The following is a 23,333-nucleotide window of genomic DNA, read 5'->3' as shown; positions in this document are numbered from 1 at the left end:
GGAAATATAAGAAATATAGAAAATACAAACAGGATATTCTGGAAATGAAAAATCTGGGTAAGCAAACAGAAACTACAGATACAAACATCATCAATAGACTACAAGAGATGAAAGAGTGAATTTCAGTAGTTGAAAATACGATAGAAGAAATAGATTCATTGGTCAAAGAAAATGTTAAATCTAAGAAATTTCTGAAACACTATGAAAAGACCAAACACAAGAATAGTACGAATAAAAGTAGAAGAATCTCAGCTCGAAGGCCCAGAAATAAATTCAACAAAATATTCCTAACTTAAAGAAGGACATACTTAGAAAGGTACAAGAAGCTTATAGAACATAAAATAGATTGGATGAAAAAACAAAGTCCCTCTGTCACATGATAATCAGAACACTAAACATGCAGAACAACAACAGCACCAAAAAGAATATTAAAATCTGCAAGAGAAAAAGGCCAAGTAACATATAAAAGCAGACCAGTTAGAGTAAGACCTGAATTCTCAGCGGAGACTCTAAAAGCCAGAAGGGCTGCAGACTCTAAGAGACCATGGATACCAGCCCAGACTACTATACCCAACAAAACTGTCAATCACCATAGATGGAGAAAATAAGTATTTCATGAAAAAGTCAAATTTACACATTATTCTTCTATAAATCCAGCCCTGTAGAAGGTACTAGAAAAAAAAATTCAACCCAAGAAAGTTAGCTACACTCATGAAAACACAGGCAATAGATAATCTTACACCAGCAAAATCCAAAGAAGGGACACACACGCACACACACACACACACCACCATTACAAAAACAAACAGGAATTAACAATCACTGCTCATTAATATCAATTTGCCAATAAAAGGAGACAGGCTAACAGAATGGATATTAAAAACAGGATCCATCCTTCTGCTACATACAACAAACACATCTCAACATCAAAGATAGAAAGGGTTGGAAAAAGATTTTCCAACCAAAGAGACCTAAGAAAGCAAACTGGTGTAGCTATCCTAATATTTAAGAAAATAGACTTCAAACCAAAATTAGTTAAAAAAGACGGAGAAGGACATTTCATACTCATCAAAGGAAAAATCCACCAAGATAAGGTCTCAATTCTGAATATCTATTTCCCAAATACAAGGGCATTTGCATTTGTAAAACAAACATTGCTAAAGCTGAAATCATACATTAATTCTCAGATGTTGATAGTGGGAGAATTCATTTTTCCAGTCTCACCAATGGTCATGCCATCCAGACAGAAACTAAGCAGAGAAATAATGGAACCAATAGACATTATAACTCAAATGGACATAATAGATATCTACAGAACATCTCACCCAAACACAAAAGAATATACTTTCTTCTTAACACCACCTGGAAACTTAACTTCTCCAAAACTGACCATACACTTTGTCACAAAGCAAGTCTCAACAGATACAAAAAAACTGAAACCAACCCCTGTATCTTATCAGATCACCACGGATGAAAGTTAGAGTCAAATAACAACAGAAACTACAGAAAGCTTACAAACTCATGGAAACTAATCCACTCTATACTGAATCACTACTAGGTAAAGGCAGAAATAAAGATGAAGATTAAAAGACTTCCCAGAATTCAACAAAAATGAATACACAACATTCAAAGAAAGCAGTGCTGAGAGCAAAGTTTCCTAGCACGAAGGCCTGCATAAAGAGCTTGGAGAAATCCTACACCAGCATCTGAACGGCACACCTGAAAGAGGAGTATACGGCAGAAAATAATCAAACTGAGGTTTGAAATCAATAAAATAGAAACAAAGAGAACAATAAAAAAATCAGTGAAATGAAGAGTTGGTTTTTTTGATAAGATTAACAAGATAGACAAACTCTTATCCAAACTAATTAAACGGCAGAAAGAGAATACCCAAATTAACAAGATTAGAAACAAAAAGGGGGACATTACAACGGACACTGAGGAAATCCAGAGAATCATTAGGTCATACTCAAAAACCTGTACTCAACAAAAATTGAAAAATCTAAAAGAAACGGGCAAATTTCTTGATCGGTATTACATTCCAAAATTGAATTAAGATCAGATAAATAATTTAAATAGCCCTATAACATCTAAGGAAACAGAGGCAGTCATTAAAAATCTCCCCCTAAAACACCAAGGTCAGATGATTTTAGTACAGAATTCTACCAGACTTTCAATGAAGAATTAATATCAATACTCCTAAAATCATTCCACAAAATAAAAACAGAAGGAACATTGCCAAATTATTTTTATGAGGCTACAGTCACTCTGATACCCAAAGCACACAAAGACTCAGCAAAGAGATTTACAGAACAACTTCCCTCATGAACATTGATGAAAAATAATCAATTAAATACTCAAAAACCAAATCCAAGAACACATCAAAAAGGTCATCCCCCATGATCAAGTAGGTTTCATCCCAGAAATTCAGGGATAGTTCAACACATGAAAATCTGTCAATGTAATCCACCGTATAAGCAAACTGAAAGAAATAAAATACTCAAGGTCATCTCATTAGATGCTGAAAAAGCCTTTGACAAAATCCAATACCCTTCATGATAAAAGTCTTGGAGAGATCAGGAATACAAGTAACACATCTAATCTCCAGACATATAAAGAACTCAAGAAACTAGACCTCAAAATACAAAAAATCCAATTAAAAGTGGGTTACAGATCTAAACACAGAATTCTCAACAGAAGAATCTCAAATGGTCGATAAGCACTTAAGGAAATGTTCAACATCTTCAGCCATCAGGACTCTGAGATCCCATTTTACACCTGTCAGAATGGGTGAGATAAAAAACGCAAGTGACAACTCATGCTGGGGAGGATAGGGAACAAAGAGAATGCTCCTCCATTGCTCATGGGAGTGCAAACTTGTACAACCACTTTGAACACCAATGTGGTGGTTTCTCAGAAAATTGGGAGTTGAGCTACCTCTCTATCAGTCTTTGGCATTTTGGGTTCAGATAGAAACCTGGTGCAACCGGACTGAGCCCCCCAAGGTCCAAATGAGGAGCAGAAGGAGGAAGAAAATGAAAAAGGAAATAAGGACTGCGAGGGATGCTATCACCCACTGATACAAGGGGACGGATCTAATGAGAGTTTACCAAGGCCAGTTGGACTGGGACTGAACGAGGACGCAATCCAACCAGATTCTCTGAATGTGGCCGGATTCTCTGAATGTGGCTGGCCTGGAGTCTTTCTGAAAAGCCATTGACAATGGCACTGGGACTTGTTTCCTCTGCATATTCTGGATTTTGCGGATCCAGTCCGTCTGGACACTCACCTTCCTGGACCTGGAGGGAGGCGGGAGGAACTTGAACTTCCCACTGGGCAAGAAACCCTGACTGCTCTTAGGGATGGAGAGAGAGTGGGGGGAGTGGGAGGGTGATGGGAGGAGGGGCGGAAATGGAAACTTTTATAATTTAATAAAATTACTTAAAAAAAAAGAAACCTGGTGCAAGGGAAACCCCCCAAGAATCTACCAAGATGACATCAGCTAAGACACTTAGCATAGTAGATCTGTAGCCTGAACTGTTCATCTCCTGTGACCAGGCAAGACTTCCAGTAGAGGGACTGGGACTCCAACCCAGCCACATAACATTCGACCTACAGTCTGTCCTGCCTATGGGATGTGCTGGAGTAAGGATTGTGCAAAGATTGTGGGAGTGGCCAGCCACTGGTCCAGCCTGAGACCCATGCCGCAAGAGTGTATCCATCCCTAATACTTCCTGGAGTGCCAGGACCCAGAGGCTGGATGGTCCAGGGACCTAGGATAGAACCAAACATGATTGGAGAGAAAAAAATGTCGATGCAATGATGCCTAATGATATTCTGCTATACTCATAGACTGGTGCCTAGCCCAATTGTCACTGGGGAGGCTTCATCCAGCAACTGATGGAAACAGATGCAGAGACCCACAGTTAAACATTAGGTGGAGCTCAGGGAATCCTCTTGAAGAAAGGAAGGAAGGATTGAAGGAGCTAGAAGGGGTCAAGAATATCACAAGAAAATGTCCAGAATCAACAACCTGGGCTCATAGGGACTCACAGAGACTGAATTAACAACCAGAGAGCCTGCATGGGACTGACCTAGGCCCTCTACATATATGCTATGGGTTGTGTAGCTTGCTCTACTTGTGGGACTCCTAAAAGTGGGATCAAGGGTTGTCCCTAATGCTTTGACTGACTTTTAAGAACCCATTTCTCATACTGGGTTACCTTACTCAGCATTACTGTTTAAGGGGAGGTACTTAAACTTAGTCTTACTGCAACTTGATATGCCATGGTTTGTTGGCATCCATGGAAAGCCTGCCTCTTTCTGAACAGAAGCAGAGAAGGAATGGATTGGGGGCATGCAGAGTGAATGTGGGGGAGGGAATGGGAGTAAGGGAGGAAGAGAAAACTGCTTTGAGGATTAAAACAAACAAACAAACAAACTGACAGACAGACAAATAAATAAATATTCCATACCTTGGGCCAGGCATTAACCCCATGCCCAGGCATTAACGCACCATTAACCCCACGGGGCAGAGGCAGGTATATCACTGAGTTGGAGATCTGCCTGGTCTACGTAGCAAGTTCCCAAAGAATCCAAACCTTGAAGAAAGGTATAGTGTTCAAGTTTCTCTGTCCTTCTCTTTTTGTCTTAAAACTGGTGCTGAAACTTGATTCTTCACAGAAAAATAATGGCAGCATTTTGATGTGTCCTTTTTAGAGCTGCATGCAGCTCTCCCATCTCTCCCTGCAACCTTCCCATCTCTTCGTGCAACTCTAGACATACAAGAACCCCCTTCCGTTCCTTTGCTTTGGTTCTTCTTCTCTTTCTTCTTTCATCAGAGCACTTGCTATGTTCTAACATCTTCCCTACTGAGCTTATGGCCTAGCCAAGGTTTCTATTGCTGTGATGAAACACCATGACCAAAAGCAACTTGGGGAAGAAAGGGTTTATTTGGCTTATTGGCTTACATTTCTGTATTGCTGTTCATCACTGAAGTAAGTCAGTGTAAGAGCTCAAACTGGGCAGGAATCTGGAGGCAGGAGCTGACGCAAACACCATGGAGAGGAGCAGCTTACTGGTTTGCTCCCTCTGGCTTGCTCAGCTTGCTTCCTTACAGAACTCAGGACCAGCCCAGGGGCACCAATCACAATGGGCTGCATCTCCATCAATCACTAATTAAGAAAATGCTCTACAGCTGGATCTCATGGAGGCATTTTCCCCACTGAGATTCCCTTCTTTCAGTAACTCTAGCTCCTGACAAGTTGGCACAAACCAGCCAAGACAACTTATTTCTCATTTTTACTGTTTATTTCATGTCTTTTCCAATTAGCACAGTCTTAATGAAGTCAAGATTATTGTGCTGAAGCTTTTCAGTTACTTAGAATGGTGCTGTCATGTAGCAGGCACTCAGAATATTGATGAATGAATACATAACCGAGGAATAAATGGGAGAAAGAAGTAGATCACGGAACTTTCAGCACATTAAGATTAATTCTGTAGAAAGGAGAAGACTGGGAAAGAAACTAAAGCGGGCAGTGGAGTCACGGGGATACAAGAAAAGGGGTCAGGGGAACAGTTAACCAAACGAAGTATGCATGAAGAAGCCACATAGAAACCTACAATTCTATAACCCAAGTATAAAATATCATTAAAAAAGGGTTAGTAGATCACATGCAATATGACTCAGAGCTGAAGGTTAAGTGGGGGTCGGGAGGAAGGGAGTAGAGGGGCTGCTTAACCCAAACCAGAGATGAAGAAGACTTATGGAATTCTATTAGCTTGTAAACTAACCAGAGTACATTTAAAAATAAAAAGGCGTTTGAACAGAAGCATCTATCATTGGTAAACAATGCTGCTCTCAGGAGACATTGGTTATTAAATGAAAATCTCAGGGCCAGAAACAGGCTACTTTCCTATGAATTACTGATCAAGGAGCCCCAGAGGTACAGGGACAACGCCCACTATTGCTATTGTTCATGGCAGTTCACCATAAGTAGATGGTTAGACACTTACAGATACCACATAGAGAAGCTCATCTTGAACTGACCAGGAAACTCTCCCTGATGGCTAGCTGTCATAGTTCCAGAAGGTGCTATGTAGATGCTTGGGGAGAAAAGACACCCATGGTCTTACCTAGCACTGAATCACGCATGCTACAATAGTGATCTGCCATGCAAGATATGCTCATTGGTGTATTAGTGTCAAGACTGTTACGAGGGTAACCAATGACTCTCTTTGAAGCCTGCTCCACAGGAGGGAATTAATATCCAGCGCAAAACTTTTGGCTAGGGAAACCATAGGATCTAGAAAAAAAAACCCTCTGATGCTGCTTTGCTAATTGGTCATGATGCCAAACTACCTTTTAAATATTTATTTTTTGTAGCCATAGATTTGTGCTGCTCCCAACCTTGGTTGGAGAAGAGTCTTTTTTTATTATTAATTAATTTATTTGTTTATAAAAATTTCCACTTCCTCCCCTCCTCCCCATACCCTCCCATTTTCCCCCCTCCCTTTCCTCCCCCCCTCCCTCCCCTCCTTCCTCTCCAGTCCTAAGAGCAGTCAGGGTTTCCTGCCCTGTGGAAAGTTCAAGTTCAAGTTCCTCCCCTCTCCCTCCAGGTCTAGGAAGGTGAGCATCCAAATAGACTAGGATCCCAGAAAGCTAGTACATGCAGACAAAACAAGACCCAGTGCCACTGACAATGGCTTCTCAGTCAGCTCCCATGTCAGCCACATTCAGAGAATCCGGTTTGATCACATGCTCGTTCAGTCCCAGTCCAGCTGGCCTTGGTGAGCTCTCATTCGATCAGTCCCCTTGTATCTGAGGGTGAACGCATCCCACACGGTTCTGATTTCCTTTTTCATGATCTCTCTCCTTCTGCTCCTCATTTGGACCTTGGGGGCTCAGTCCAGTGCTCCAATGTGGGTCTCCGTCTCTATCTCCATCTATCGTCAGATGAAGGTTCCCTCTAGTCCTGCCTTTCTTGCTCACATTCTCCCTCCTTCTGCTTCTCTTTTGGACCTAGGGAGTTAAGTCCAGTGTTCCAATATGTGTCTCAATCTCTATCTCCAACCATCGCCTGATGAAGGATCTATGGTGATATACAAAATATTCATCAGTATGGTTATGGACCAGGGCCAGTTCAGGTATGCTCTTCTCTGCTGCCCAGGGAACAATCTGGGGACCTCTCCTTGGGCCTGGGAACCCCTCCAGAATCAAGACTCTTGCAAACCCTAAAATGGCTCCCTTAGTTGAGATATATACTTCCCTAGTCCCATATCCATCCTTCCTCCCCCCTCCCATTCCCCCAAGCCATCCCCAATCCTCCCCCTCTCCCTTCTCTCTAACCCTCTCCCCTTACTTCCACCCGCCCCGCACCCAAGTTTTCCTGGCAATTTTGTCTACTTCCAATATCCAAGAGGATAACTATAAGATTTTCTTCATGTTAACCTTCTTATTTAGCTTCTCTAGGATCACGAATTATAGGCTCAAAGACCTTTAACTATGGCTAGAATCCACTTATGAGTGAGTACATACCATTTTCCTCTTTTTGGGTCTGGGTTACCTCACTCAGTAAAGTGTTTTCTATTTCCATCCATTTGCATGCAAAATTCAAGATGTCATTGTTTTTTACCGCTGAGTAAAACTCTAATGTGTATATGTTCCACACCTTTTTTAACCATTCTTCTATTGAGGGGCACCTAGGTTGTTTCCAGGTTCTGGCTATTACAAATAGTGCTGCTATGAACATAGTTGAACAAATGCTTTTGTGATATGATAGGGCATCTCTTGGGTATATTCCCAAGAGTGGAATTGCTGGGTCCTGAGGGAGGTTGACTCCCAGTTTCCTGAGAAACCGCCACACTGATTTCCACAGTGGCTGTACAAGTTTGCATTCCCACCAACAATGGATGAGTGTTCCCCTCATTCCACATCCTCTCCAGCATAGGCTATCCTTGGTGTTTTTGAGTTTGGCTATTCTGACAGGTGTAAGATGATATCTCAAAGTTGTTTTGATTTGCATTTCCCTGATCGCTAAGGAGGTTGAGCATGACCTTAAGTGCCTTTTGACTATTCGAAGTTCATCTGTTGTGAATTCTCTGTTCAGTTCAGTACCCCATTTTTTTTCTTTTTTTTTCTTTTGAGAGACAGCCTGTAGAAACTTTATTTTCCTTCCACCTTTTTTTCCTTTGCTTAAGACCACTCAGTGGTGGCTCCAACGCACTTCCACAGCAGCCTGCGCTGTGGGAGCTGCTGACCAATCCTCAGTGGCTGGCTGGGCACTCCAGTCTTCAGTAGGGAACTGCTGGATGGGCACCAAGGGCACCTGCACACCCTCAGACCAGTCAGCCACCTCTGGCTGAGCAGCAGTGAACTCAGGAGCTGGTGCAGTCCATTCGCCCTGAAATTCCTCCTTGGTCACGGCCTTCTCAGCAGCAACCTGTTCTTCCTTCTCAATCTCCTCTGGGTCTCTGTAGAAGTAAAGATCAGGCATAACCTCCCATGGGTGCTCACAGGAGATAGTGCCACGCATGCGGAGTACTTCCCGGGCCAGCATCCACCACATCAGACCCACTGAGTGAGCTCCCTTGTTGTTGCAGGGGATGGCAATGTCCACGTAGCGCAGAGGTGAGTCTGTGTTACACAGGGCAATGGTGGGTAGGTTCACGTAAGACGCCTCTGTGAGGGGCTGGTGGTCAGCCCTGGGATCGGTCACCACCAGAAGCCGTGGCTCCCTGAAGGCTGCCTGGATCTGGTTAGTGAAGGTCCCTGGGGTGAAGCGGCCAGCGATCGGAGTGGCTCCAGTGGCGGCAGCGAACTTCAGCACCGCTCGCTGCCCAGTGTTCCTGGAGGAGATGACGCTGACATCAGCAGGATTCTCAATGGCAACAATAGCCCGGGCTGCAAGCAACAGCTTCTCCCAGGTCCTCTTCAGATTGATGATATAGATGCCATCGCTTTTCCTTTTGTAGATGTACTGCTCCATCTGAAAGTCGAGGTTGGTGCCACCTAAGTGGGTTCCTGCAGCGAGGAATTTGAGGACATCCTCCTCCTTCATCTGCAGGACATCAAGGGCTCCGGACATTGTGTAAGTTTCCCTTTTAAGTTACGTCGGGAACCAAGAACAACGCCGTATGGACCCGTCTCGGGGCAGCGCGGAAAGGCAGTACCCCATTTTTTAATTGGGTTAATTAGAGTTTTAGTGTCTAGTTTCTTGAGTTCTTTGTATATTTTGGAGATCAGACCTTTGTCTGATGAGGGGTTTGTGAAGATCTTCTCCCAGTCCGAAGGTAGCCTTTTTGTCTTACTGACAGTGTCCTTTGCTTTACAGAAGCTTCTCAGTTTCAGTAGGTCCCATTTATTCATTGATTCTCTTATTGTCTGCGCTCCTGGGGTTCTGCTTAGGAAGTGGTCTCCTGTGCCTATATCTTGTAGACTACTTCCCACTTTCTCTTCTATCAGGTCTAAAGTGGTCGGATTAATGTTGATGTCTTTAATCCATTTGGACCTGAGTTTTGTGCATGGTGATAGATATGGATCTACTTTCATTCTTCTACAGGTTGACATTCAGTTATGCCAGCACCATTTGTTAAAGATGCTATCCTTCTTCCATTGTGTACCTTTAGCTCCCTTGTCGAAAATCAGGTGTTCATAAGTTTGTGGGTTAATACCCGGGTCTTCTATTCTATTCCATAGGTCAACTTCTCTGTTGTTATGCCAATACCAAGCTGTTTTCAATACTGTTGCTCTGTAATAGAGTTTGAAGTCAGGGATGGTAATGCTTCCAGAAGTTCCTTTATTGTATAAGATTGTTTTGGCTATCCTGGGTTTTTTGTTTTTCCATATAAACTTGATTATTGTTCTCTCAAGGTCTGTGAAGAAGTTTGATGGGATTTTGATGGGAATTGCATTGAATCTATAGATTGCTTTTGGTAGAATTGCCATTTTTACTATGTTGATTCTCCCAATCCAAGAGCAGGGGAGGTCTTTCCATTTTCTGGTATCCTCTTCAATTTCTTTCTTCAAGGACTTAAAGTTCTTGTCAAATAGGTCTTTCACTTCCTTGGTTAGAGTTACCCCAAGATATTTTATGCTATTTGTGGCTATCATGAAAGGTGATGTTTCTCTGATTTCCCTCTCTGCTTCTTTATCCTTTGTGTATAGGAGGGCAACCGATTTTTTGGAGTTGATCTTGTATCCTGCCACATTACTAAAGGTGTTTATCAACTGTAAGAGTTCTTTGGTAGAGTTTTTGGGGTCGCTTATGTACACTATCATATCGTCAGCAAATAACGAAAGTTTAACTTCATCCTTTCCAATTCGAATCCCCTTATGTTGTCTTATTGCTACTGCTAGAACTTCAAGCACTATATTGAAGAGGTATGGAGAGAGTGGAATGGCTTTGAGTTTCTCTCCATTTAATTTAATGTTAGCCGTCGGCTTGCTATATATTGCTTTTATTATATTTAGGTATGATCCTCGTATACCCAATCTCTCCAACACCTTTATCATAAAGGGGTGTTGAATTTTGTCAAATGCTTTTTCAGCTTCCAATGAAAGGATCATATGGTTTTTGTCTTTCAGTTTATTTATATGATGGATTACATTGATAGATTTGCGTATGTTGAACCAGCCCTGCATCTCTGAGATGAAGCCCACTTGATCATAGTGGATAATTTTTCTAATGTGTTCTTGGATTCGGTTTGCCAGTATTTTATTGAGTATTTCTGCGTCAATGTTCATGAGTGAGATTGGTCTGTAATTCTCTTTCTTGGTTGTGTCTTTATGTGGTTTTGGTATCAGGGTAACTGTAGCTTCATAAAAAGAGTTTGGCAATGATTCTTCTGTTTCTATATTGTGAAATACATTAAGGAGTATAGGTATTAGCTCTTCCTGGAAGTTCTGGTAGAATTTTGCATTGAAACCATCTGGTCCTGGGCTTTTTTTGATAGGGAGATTTTTGATAACAGCTTCTAATTCTTTGCGACTGACAGGTCTATTTAGATTGTTCACCTGGTCTTGGTTCAACTTTGGTATATGGTACTTATCTAAAAAAAAATGTCCATTTCTTTTACATTTTCCAACTTTGTGGCATATAAACTTGCGTAGTAAGATCTAATGATTCTCTGAATTTCCTCTGTGTCTGTGGTTATGTCCCCCTTTTCATTTCTGATCTTATTAATTTGCATGTTCTCTCTCTGCTGTTTGATTAATTTAGATAGGGGTTTGTCAATCTTGTTGATTTTCTCCAAGAACCAGCTTTTTGATTCATTGATTTTTTGGATTGTTTTCTGTGTTTCTATTTTGTTGATTTCAGCCCTCAGTTTGATTATTTCCAGTCTTCTAGACCTCCTGGGTGAATCAGCTTCTTTTTTTTCTAGAGCTTTCAAGTGCGCTGTTAAGTCTCCAATGTGTGCTTTCTCCGTTTTCTTTAATTGGGCATTTAGTGCTATGAACTTTCCTCTTAGCACTGCTTTCATAGTGTCCCATAGGTTTGAGTGTGTTGTGTCTTTGTTTTCATTAAATTCAAGGAAGACTTTAATTTCTTTCTTTATTTCTTCCTTGACCCAGGGGTGATTCAGTAGTTGACTGTTCAACTTCCATGAGTTTGTTGGCTTCCTGGGGGTAGCACTGTTGTTGAATTCTAACTTTAATCCATGGTGGTCTGACAAGACACAGGTGGTTACTAATATTTTTTTGTATCTGTGGAAGTTTGCTTTGTTACCAAGTATGTGGTTGGAGAAGAGTCTTATTGCAGAGGGTAGTGGTTAATACAAGGACTCATAACTTCTCAAAGTCCTGAAAAGAAGCGACTGCAAGTGAGTGTCCAGCTATAGATGGGACCTCCATGTCAACCCCACCTCTCCCCAGTCCCAGGCTTAGGAGACACTGTGGAAGAGGGAGCAGAGAAAAATGTAAGAGCCAGACGAAGGGGAAGAAAAAGCTGTTCTCTGGATAGGACATGGTTGTTGCACACATGAACTCAAGCATCAGTGGTTTTTCACACCAAACATCCATAAAAATCAAGATCATTATCTACTAATTACAGAAAGGGGTTGGGGTAGTTCCCGATGGCCCACCCCTAGCTGAGGAGCTAATGGCAGCTGATGGCTGCGGAGGTAGAGAGGAAGGGCATTGGTAGGTTGCCCGGGCCCCAGCGGATGACATGAACACACAGAGAGCACTGATTGGAGTTAGGAGAATACTTGCAAAGATACAAGCCAAGAACGAAGCCTCATGTGAGCTGTGCGCTGAGTGATGACGTGTGTGAGGATAGCACCCTCAGTTTCACACGTGTTCCACTGTGAGGGTGGACAGACACTGCGCAGGTGGAGTCTCTGTGTGTGGATGGGTCAGTAGACACTCGGCACAATTTCTTCTTTTATTAAAACAGTATTTTAACTTAATTTGGCTAAGTAACATGTAAAGGAACAGCTTTTTTTGCAGCACCTCTTTCCCTTCATCTGGCTCTTACATTTTTTTTTCTGCTCCCTCTTTCACAGTGTCCCCTGAGCACGGTACTGGGGAGAGGTGGGGGTTGATATGGAGGTTCCATCTGTAGCTGGACATTCACTCACAATTGCTTCTTTTCAGGACTTTGCATAGTTATGAGTCCTTGTATTAACCACTACCCGCTGAAATACGAATTAAATTATGGGGTCCTGGCTGTCCTGGAATTGCAGGGTAGACAAGGCTATCCCTGAACTTACAGAGACCCTCCTATCTCTGCCTCTGAAGTACTGGGATTCAAGGAACGCACCACCATGACCATGAAACCCTGCACCTTTCCTTTAATTTTGTTATGAATCTAAAGGTACTTTGAAAAAAAATAAGATTTATTACTTTTCAAAAAGAATAGTCAAAACTCACATGCCTAAAACCAAACTTGGTTTCCTACCTCCTCATGTCTCATTCCTGTCTCTTCCTGTTCTCTCTCTAGTCTGAGCTGTCTCGGCAAAGGATGCTTTTATCTTCCGGGTGGTCAGGCCCAGCCCCCGTGTCCTCCATCTGTCTCCTGACCCCCGCCCTACCCAACACTGTTGACAGTTACACTCTGTATCATACAAGGTGTGGACACTTCTTGCCACCTACAGCTCAGTCACCCTTGTCCACATTTCCTGAACAAAGGATCCTTCTCTCACAGAGTTTTGAATTTGCTGTCCATCCCTGGCTCATCTCTTTAGACCACAGCACTGCAGGTCACATGGGTGGAGAGACTTCCTCAACCACTCAGTCTAACGATGACCCCATTACCATGTCCATCTCCATTCTTTCTGTGTTCTGATTTATAGCACCCACCATACTAAAGAGATAGATGCCAAGGTTCTTGGACCTTGGGGCCTTGAACATCGTGTTGTGGGACATAGTCACCTGCTTTCGTTGCTAGTCATGCCGGTAAGATGTTGTTCCCAGGTGAGCCTTTCTTTAAGTCTCTAAATTACGTGAACATACGTGAAACATAGTTTTAACTTAAATTTTGCAGATGAAAAACCCATGACATCCATGCTGGTTGATTTTTATCTACTTGACACAAAAATAGACATGTCTTAATTGAGAAAATGCCTCTGTGAGATTAACAGGTAGGCACATTTGTGTGGGTATTGTCTTGATTGATGATTAATGTGGGAGGGCCGAGTTCACCGTGGGAAGTGCCACCCTGGGCTGGTGGTCCTGGGTGCATAAGAAAGCAGGCTGAGCAAAGCCGCGGGGCGGAAACCAGCAAGCAGCACTCCTCCACAGTTTATGCTGCAGTTCCTGCCTCCAGTTTCCTGCCATGAGCTCCTGCCCTGACGTCCCTCAGTAATAAAGTGTCACCTGAAAGTGAAAGCTGAAACAAACTCTTCCCTCCCTAAATGGCGCTTGGTCGTGGTGTTTATCATAGCCATAGAAACCCTAATTAAGACAAAGTCTAAAACGGGATCCCTCCCGTTATAAAGTCAGATGAGAAAATACCCCAGACTTGCCATGTGGAGAAGCATCCTTAGAGGGTTTTTCTAAGAGGGAGATCTAGTCTCCCCGTTTCTGAGAACTCGTGTTTTTAGTTTTAATGTTGACGTGAAATGCTAATGCCTGTGTAAAATATTCCTCTGAAAAAAAATTATTTCCACAAAATAGTTTTTAAAAGTTTGTTGAATCCTTGTATAAGACAAAGAAAAAAGTTTAATATTTTTTTCTTCTTCCCCATTCCTAAAGTACAGAAGAGTAACCCAGGGATTTGCTAAGTGTCTGAGTGTTACTTTCAGGTAGGTCTGCCCACAGGTGCTCGGGTCCACTCACCTACTTCTGGGAACATGCAACTTTCCAAAAGTTCCATAACACACGTTATCAAAAACCTGGACTCCTGGCTGCCTACATTTTGGGCAAACACTTAAAGATTCTCCATCCTCTGAAATTTGGTGCCGATGGAGGTAAGTTACCCACGTTCCTCTGCTAGCCACCTTTTTCTCCGTCCCATCACCTCTCCCAGCCGTAGCACCTTCTTGAGTTTCCCGGGTACCAGCGCTTCAGCTGCAACAGAGATCAAGATACATCCCTTCTCTTCTTGTTCTGTTTTGAAATGAGATTTGATGGCAAGCAGAAGCTGTCTGCTAATGTAGATGGATTGGAGGAAGGACCATCTTCGAAGTTAAAAATAAGCTTTCTGCAAGTCAGGCTGATTTTTATTCCTGTTAAGAAACACTTCAAAGTAAGCCAAAGTAACACTGATGGGCTCTTACAAGCTCACACGTTCTTTGCAGAGATGGACCAGATTTTCAAAGATTTATTTAATATTATCTGTGTAAATGCTTTTGGCCTCTGATTATCTTTCTCACATTAATGAGTACGAATGACTCAAACTTTTAAGACATCCTTTGCCAGATGAACCCAGTTTTTCTGGTCTTGTACACAGATATAATCCACGACTGAAATTAGGCCATGTTTGTTTACAGATCCACAACCTTCAGTGACTGGTAAGCAGAAACAAGGCCATCCAACCTCATCAGAAAACTGGCTCACCCAATATCAAGAACGATCCAACCTCAGTACGACCTGGGGTTTGACACATTTTTTTTTCTCCCAGAGATGATGTTAGATTTATACAGAATCACTTTCCTGTTATTGTTGGTCCCAAGCATGACCAAGGTCAGGGTTAAAAATGCTATTTGTGTTCTTGCGTCTGCAGTTTCGCGATGCTTTTACCGCTATTATTGAAGCATCAGGTTGAAACCCCCGAAAGTGGTGTTTTTGTAGATCAAAACCGCTGAACTCTTCCCCTCTGTGAACCAACCTAATGTTCAGAATTTTCTGAAGGAGCTGTTTCGCCTTGTTTCTGAAGGTGGGATTTGTGTCGCATGCCACAATGTTAACTGTTCTTGTTACCTACTGTTTGTCTCTTCAATTAATCGCTGCAGAAAGTTTTTGCTTGTTTTGGCTTCTTTTATTCTTTGTCTCTTGATTATTTTGTATAATTTATTCAGGACAATCAAATGTTTCTTTTAGGCCAATGACACACTTGACAATAACGTGATTTCTCAGTCTGAATTGTCGCTAAGTTCTTAAGGAACGATATGGGAGGGATACTGCCATGCCGGGCGGGTTTATGAAGCAAGGGAACGCAAGTCAGCCAGAGGACGGCTGCTGTGTACTGACTAGCTAGCTCACGGTTTTTGGAATACAAACAGTGTCTCCTGCAATCAGGCCAAGTACTTCATCAAGCACTTCATTTGTGGATGTATTACCAGGGAGTCATATAAATATTCTATCCCTTCCACATGTCCCTGTATAGGAATTCCCCAGGAAATAGCTAAAATGTGAATGCATTCCAAAATGTCAACTTAAAAAAATATACACTCAGTTCTAGGTTATCCCTGGTTGGAAATTTTACCATCAAAAATGATTTTTTTCTTTTCTTTTTTTCTTTTTCTTTAGATAATGGATTCATTCAACATTTGGGAAATAAACAAGTAAAAACAAATCATTTAGTCGAGTCTAAAGCTAATTTTAACTTCTACGATAATTCTTTGTAACTGGATGTTTGAAGTAATTCTGCAGGTTTTCTTCCACATTGCAACACCATTGGAGCTCATTATATAGTAAACTCTTCACATTTATGCCAAGTTTGAAACACACACACACACACACACACACATACTGATTATTCTATAAAGTGAAATGTGTTTAACTCTCTTTTTGATACGGGGGCCCTTTGTGGTACCTTGAACTTCACTTTTCCTCCCTTTGTTGACCTTTGTCACCTGTGTTCACAGATTATCAGCAAAATAGCAATGATGAAAAGGTTGCTCGTCACCGATCTTAGGCTGTATGTAACCCACACCCTGCTGTATGTCACCATATAGAGTATATTTGAATGTAAGCAACACCATTTTCATTTTTGCCCCTAAATAATTAATTTAGGAAGGCTGCTCAGGTCCCTACAGACATTGGAAAGTCTCAGCCTCTGTATAGACAGAGCAACTAGTTCTACTTGTTACATTTGAACTCCAATTGACTTAGCAGAACACAATCTTTCCTCTGATTGGAGATGGGAAACAGGGAAGAAAGTAGAGTATGGGGAAGTGGACCTTTGAGGGATCCCCACCTCTCTGCTGTTTGGTTAGGGGGCTGGCCTGTCTGGCTTGTTTCCTGTGGGAAGATGACATGTTGACACCTCACTTTAGCTCCCAGGAGAAGGTGTCTGCTGTCCGAGGACTGCTGGAGGAAAACAAAAGCTCTAGGAGCCCCACAGTGGCACCCAAGCCAGCTCAGTCTGTGATCCGCCCCGGAGCTCTGATATTGTGGCATTCCTGTCTCAAACGTTCTGTCTTTTCTCAGAGACAGAGTAAAGACGTAAAATGTAAAGAGTGACAGGAGATTTATGGACTGGTGTAAGTCACATTTTAGAGATTAAAATAATGTAAAAATCAGTGATGACCCAAATGTCCAAATTATAATTAGAGAAAGCTTCAATATGCGGTGATTATTTCTTTGGACCAAGGATCCTACACAGTGTGATCCAGCACACTGTGACTGTGTCTTTGGTGACCCTTAAACTGTGTTCCTGCGGTAGATCTAGCCAGCCTCTGATAATCTGTCTTTACTTTGCCCTTTGCTGTCCCAATGTCCCCCACTTTTGCTGGCTTGTCATCTGTACCGCCTCCTGGCATGGCTTCGCTATGTTCCTCCCACACTCGGCTCTCTAGGAAATCAGGGACTCTGTTCTTCAGATCTTGGGCCATAGCAGGACACGGAGTAGTGGAATAAGAAAAAGGACAATCTCCTACGGTCAGTGAGATGCAAGGCTTCACTGTTTAATTACATGGTTGGAAGCATTCTCTGGATACCTTGACCCTGGAGCCTGCTTCAAGGTCACTGCATTTCCCTATTTATAAATTGGGGATGAGAAATCAAGCAACACAAAGGTTTGCTAAATTCAGGAGACATAGAAGCATCTAAGTATAATCAAGACTACGAAAGTCAACAGGTGGGTCAACTTTCCTCAAAAGAAAGTAAAAGAAGATACTAGAAGACGTTTTCAAATGATCTATTTTGAGAAAAGTCCATAAAAGGGTGCGAGTATTTAGGCGCCTTGAGAGTTTTGTTTCTGACATCTGAGATTTCGCGAGTGTGGGAACTTCAAAGCACTTACCTTCAATGTCGCACTGGTCTGGGACTGGGACCTTTCTCACGATTTCCATGGCATAAGCCTTCACTTTACTGAGGTTTTCCTTTAAATGCAAGTAGAGTTTATCTTGGTATTCCTCAGGACTTGAGGCAGTCTCCGGAATGTCTTCCTGGACATTTTCTCTAACGGTTTCAGGCATATTCTCTGGTTCTATATGCACAATACTTGGGCGTGAAGCTGAGGAACTTTTCAGCTGCGATCTGTGGGTATCTAGCTTAAGGGGCAACTTGCTTGTTCCGAGGCTAAGTGGGTCTATCTCTGAAAGAGAGATGCTGGCTTGTATTCCTGCCCTTAATCCAGGTTCCCCATCTTCGGCTCTCATGCTGTTTGTGAGCACAGTATTCAAAGCCAAGCTCCTGGACCTATAATGAAAGGATAGAAGAGTTAAGGGAGCTCTCATTCTCTGGCGAGGAGAATGAATGTTGTGACCTTTAACACAGTTCCTAGAAACAGACATGCTAGGACAAAACTTTACCTCTTCCAGAGCGAGACCTCTTAATAGACCAGATAACTCGAGGGCCACCAAACCGTATGACAAATAAAGCTCTGAAAACACAGGGCCAGGGCTGTAGCTCACATAGCACATGCATGCTGTGAATAAGACCCTGGGCTTTATCATCAGCCCCACAGTGAAGAAAGAAGAGAATGTCTAGAATCCTCCAAAAGAAGATATAAGTCAATTTCATGGCAAAGTTCGCTGCAAAATGGTAGACTAGAAGTTTTTATTCTTTCTTGTTTTTGCCTCTGGTTATTCACTAGGGTAAGAAGTGCAGCTGGCAGGCAGTCTCAAGATTAACGTGCTTATTTTCAAAAAGTGTTGACAAAGAAGATCATATTTACCTTCTTCTATTTATAGTCCCTAAGTCAGTGGTTCTCAGTCTGTGGGTCTTAGCCCCTTTGGGATTACACAGCAGATATTTACATTATGATTCAAAATAGTAGCAAAATTACAGCTATGAAATAGCAATGAAAATAATTTATGGTGGGGGGTCACCACAACATGAGGAACTGTGTTAAAGGTCACAAAATTAGGAAGGTTGAGAACCACTGTGCTAGGTAAATAGTAAGGTTACTTGAATAATGACAGCACTGTGGGTAATATTTAATTCATTAAAGGATAGAACTTCAGGAAGCTATAGGTTAAAAAACCAAAGCAAAACAAAACATAAAATACCCCCAAACACCACGAGCAAAGAAGCAATAGCAAATTTGAGTTCATAGTTCAAAACGATGACTGAACAAAAGTTATACCTGTCAAATCGAATGTTTCTTTGTTCTTCCTTAGAGACGTGGCCTAAACTGTATCTCCGGACAGAACCAGGGGTATTGCCCTCGGCATTTATTTTGTCTTCAAAAGCTTGGATTTTAACTTGGAGTTTTTCATGGTTTTCCCTTGCAGGCTCCGTGGTCTTGGCTTCTCCCACTTTCTCAGGAAAGCCAACTGCAGCGTCGGTTTTCCTGCTGAAAGAACAGAGCCCATGAGCTGTTTGTCATCCGTACCCTTGGAAACAGAGAGACTTTGTTCCACCACCTTTATCTGGAAATGAAAACTCTGCCGGATAATTTTCTGGCTAGTTGGTTAGCAAACCTTTATTGACTATTTAGACACAGGCTTTTGATGTTCCTTCTAGACAGCCCATTTTGTCAGAAGGTTAGAAACGTTGGTGGACATGCCAACTCTGTATGAGAAATGCTTTCTGGGGGCTTGGAGAATAAAAGCAGTTTGTGCTCATGTTTATCATATTGCATTTTCGAAACTCTGAAAGTATGCTAAAAAAACATCATGCCATACATTTGGTAGAATATTTACGTGTGCTGATTATTCGCTGATAGAAGGTGTTGACGATTTCTGAAAACTCATGGCTCTGTCAGTTTTAGGGCAATCATTCCCAAGTCTTTCCCTTTCAGAGCGAAGTATGTCTTCTCAATTTTATTTATTTCTGTATTTGAGTGCTCTGTGTTCGTGGACATCTGCACACCAGAAGAAGGCATCGGATCCCATCATAGAGAGTTGTGAGCCACCATGGGGTTGCTGTGAATTGAACTCAGGACTTCTGGAAGAGCAAACAACACTCTTAACCACTGAGTCATCTCTCCAACTCTATCTTCTCAATTTGAAGATATAGGAAAAATGAGATTGCTTTGTTATTTTTTCTTTTTTTTAAATAAATGATATTAGTAGTTCTCTATATATGTATATAAGGTTTATATATATACATATATATATATATAAAGATTCATTTGTATTTTTATTTATGTGGATATGTGCATGTATATGTGTGTATGCCATGTGTATGGGTGCCTGGGAAGGCCAGAAGAGGGAATAAGACCCCTTTAGAACTGGAAGTACAGGTAGTTGTGGGGTGCCTAACATGAGTGCTGGGAACCAAACTTGGGTCCTCTGGAAAAGCAGCAAGCACTGTTAATTGCTGAGTCATTTCTCTAAACATATTTTATAACAGTTTATGAAACACTTTGAGGGTATTAAACCTTATCTTTTAAGGAAGAAGTCAAATGTGGTATTATTTGAGGCCCCCACGAGAGCCAAGAGTTCCTTAGACAGGATTAAGTACTGCAGAGAAGCCATAGAAAAAAATCTGCGCTATGACACTAACTGAGATGGACAATGATGACGGTCGGAGGCAGAATGTATTTCCATCTCTCGCCTGCATTCTAATATTTACATGCCCTAGGGTTACTTCAATCTTTCAAAAACATTTACTTATTTTATGTGCATGTGTTTGTATGCTCAGGAGCCCGAGCAGCCAAAAGAGGGCACTGGATTTTGGGGAACTGGAGTTACAGACAGTTGTGAGCCGCTAGGCGCTGGGGACTGAATCTTAACCACTGAACTGTCTATTTAGCTTAAGTTACTTTAATTTGAGTTACCTAACAATGATTATTGATTAAAACCCATTTCTATTGATTCATATATTAACCATGGTCAAACAAGCTGTTTTTAGTTTCCACACTTCTGACATAAAATATGTATCTTTTCTCCATAAAAACTGATAATCCATCACCAACAGGGTGTCCTACAGGTCTATACACTTCTAATACTAACTGCCTTGAGTCAGCATCAGTCTGCACAGATCTCCACGCTTGGTTATCAGTTTCAAGTCTGTGGTCTCAGGTCAACAACACGGATTAACTTGAGAACAAAGTCAGAGGGTTTACACACACACACACACACACACACACACACACACACACACACCTCTTCCCCAAGGTTCAACAATTCACCAAAGGAGACTTTAGGTTCCAGAAAGTCTAAAAGGCCAAGACTTTTGATTACAGTTATCCTTAGATTAGATGCACCCTAACTCCAAGAGGCATGTATCATATACCAATGGGATAGGGTTGCCAGGAAAATACGGAACATCAGGTCAAATAAGAATTTCAGAGAAACACCAAATATTTGTAAGGAGTATTTATTATTAAAATGTTGATTACATTAAATATTCATACACATTATAAAATGAAAGTATTATGTGTTTTTAACATTTTATGCCGTATTTATTTATATGTCTATGCATTTCATTATTAGTAGGTCTCATCTACATTTTTGTACATTATCACTAAAATGTAGTTCATTATATTAAAGTTATTATACTAAAAACCTTAAATCTTTTTATCTGAAATTCAATTAGATATTATGTACTTTTAAAAACTTTCACCTGGCTACTTTGCTCCCTCATGTATTCACATGCAGGGCACAGACAACAACCCGGAAGGTTTGCGGAGTAAGAGAAGAAGGAATTCCTGGGGTCTGAGGTCAGGCTGCCCTCGGGTCTACCTGATACCCAGGAGACACACACATGGGACAGCTTCGACCGACTCCTCCCTGTGGAGGGCGGAATAGCGTTATCTGTTAAATGTGAAATGCAGAGAATGACAGAACTGAAAAGTGGAAGCAAAAGTCCCCAACTTCTGACATTTTATATCTTGTCTACCAGCTCAGAGGGAACACAGCAAGGACTTCGGAAGGGACTGATGGAGAGTCAGCAAACAATGATAAACTCTCTGACTGAAGAAACGGTCTCCGGATATGAGGCTGATGAATATTTGCTCACAGGCTGAACTGTGACCACACAGGCTCTTCACTGTGCACAGCTTCCCTTGTTTGGGGATTTTCAGACTTGGAGTGCACAGGAGTTAAGGAACTGCGATGGGGGTGCAGGGTTGGTGAAAATAAATGGCCATGACTCTATCAAAGTCTTAAGATGGGTTAAAGGGAACTTTTGGTCACTGGCTACCACTCTACCTGGACATGCCCAATTTCACCAGGGAGCTAAGCAGGTTAGGATTCTGTACTTTAGAATGCCAGCAAAGAGTAGCTACAAGGATTGAACATAAAATATCATTCCTTGCTCCTTAACTTCCTCTTTCTTTTAAGATATTAATATAAAAAGAGGGAGAGAAAAATGTCCTTTAAAAAAAAACAAAACAAAACACCTTTTCAGATAAGCAGCTCTCCCCCACCCCCCCACCCCGGCTTTCTTAAGCACAGGCCACTCCTCTGGTAGAGTTTCTTTGGTACAGGAGCAAATGGGTTAGTCTCTTGCAGGGGGGTCACTATTTCTTTTCCATGCGCCACTTTTAACTCCAGAGGTAATTTACAGAATGCTCTGCCAGCGTTCTGTAGTCCCTTAAATATTAACTTGGCCTTAACTCAACAAGCCACATTACAAGAGGCTCGGATGATTCCGTCTGAACTGTTTCTGGTCTCCGCTGCCAAAGTAAAGTCTTTAGAAGTCCATCTAGGGATGCCCGGGGGAGGCCTAATTGCCTCCCTCTTGTGTGTGCGGTGACTCTGCTAAGAAACAAATTGGCCCTTGGGCAGCTAGTTGTGCTCCCTCTGTGCTGGGTGATGAGACTATAAGCTGGCAGGGGTGGAGAGATTGGCGAGCTCCATTTCTGGCCCTTTAAATCAAAGCAGAATAATATTAGGTCATGGTTGATGATCTTGGCTTTCGATCCCGTGGCCAGGACACATTCTCCGGCATAGTGAAGCTTGTGAGGGAGGAAGGAGAACTCCATGGGCTTGAGCCACACTGGAGTCCTAAGAAGGAGACCTCAGCAGGCTAGATCCACACCAGAATCCTAAATTTTGGGGATTTTATTTAGTTTACCCTTCAGCAATTTCTTGGGTCGTCATCAGTCACCAAGAAGATGACAGAGATGATCCCTGGGTAAAGGGTGGCAGAGACGATCCCTGGGCCCATCGTCCCATTGCCTGTTTAGGGACTTCAGTACCTAATGTTGTTAGAGTATGAAAGTTCAGAGGTACAGCTGGGACCTGGGAAAGTCTGTTTTTGAGCTATTTTGTGGGACGAAGTGGAGCCATGTAAACGCCCAGTTATCTGGGGCTTAATATGTTGTCAAGTCTACAGGACAGTTTCACTGAGAAGAGATGGTGCCCCAGTTGAGCTCCTTCACATTAGATCTTTAACAGAGGTTTCAGAAAGGACGCTATGGAAACATGGGACGATCATGACCTTCCGAGGGAAAGGCCTAGGGGGCGTGCCTGCAGCTTCCTACTTCCTAATTAATCAAGTGCAAAGTCTCTCATTCAAAGGCACATTTTATTAAACAACAATGGGACTAATGGCTCTGGGTCACTAGGTAGCTAAAAGGGCAATATAAAATGGTGGGTTGGACAGTGTAACC

At 42.1% G+C, this 23,333-nt stretch overlaps 1 protein-coding gene and 1 pseudogene across 2 annotated transcripts in view; both read right to left on the bottom strand.

Moving 5' to 3' along the window:
* The window catches only part of Veph1 (ventricular zone expressed PH domain containing 1), a 205,613-nt gene that overhangs the window by 78,894 nt on the left and 103,386 nt on the right, over positions 1 to 23,333 (bottom strand). For both annotated transcript variants that reach the window (XM_085682474.2, XM_048424730.3), the window contains exons 8-9: positions 18,915 to 19,124; positions 17,628 to 18,025 (exon numbers count right to left, since the gene is read on the bottom strand). In XM_085682474.2, the coding sequence (XP_085538600.2) occupies positions 17,628 to 18,025; positions 18,915 to 19,124 (608 nt within the window). The remainder of the gene's footprint in view (positions 1 to 17,627; positions 18,026 to 18,914; positions 19,125 to 23,333) is intronic.
* Positions 8,195 to 9,159, bottom strand: LOC148118785 (small ribosomal subunit protein uS2 pseudogene; annotated as a pseudogene).

The sequence above is a fragment of the Myodes glareolus genome, chromosome 20 (assembly GCF_982192425.1).
Source record: "Myodes glareolus chromosome 20, mMyoGla1.1, whole genome shotgun sequence".
NCBI lineage: Eukaryota > Metazoa > Chordata > Mammalia > Rodentia > Cricetidae > Myodes > Myodes glareolus.
The sequence above is the reverse complement of the archived record's forward strand: the minus strand, read 5'-3'. Positions and strand labels throughout refer to the sequence as shown.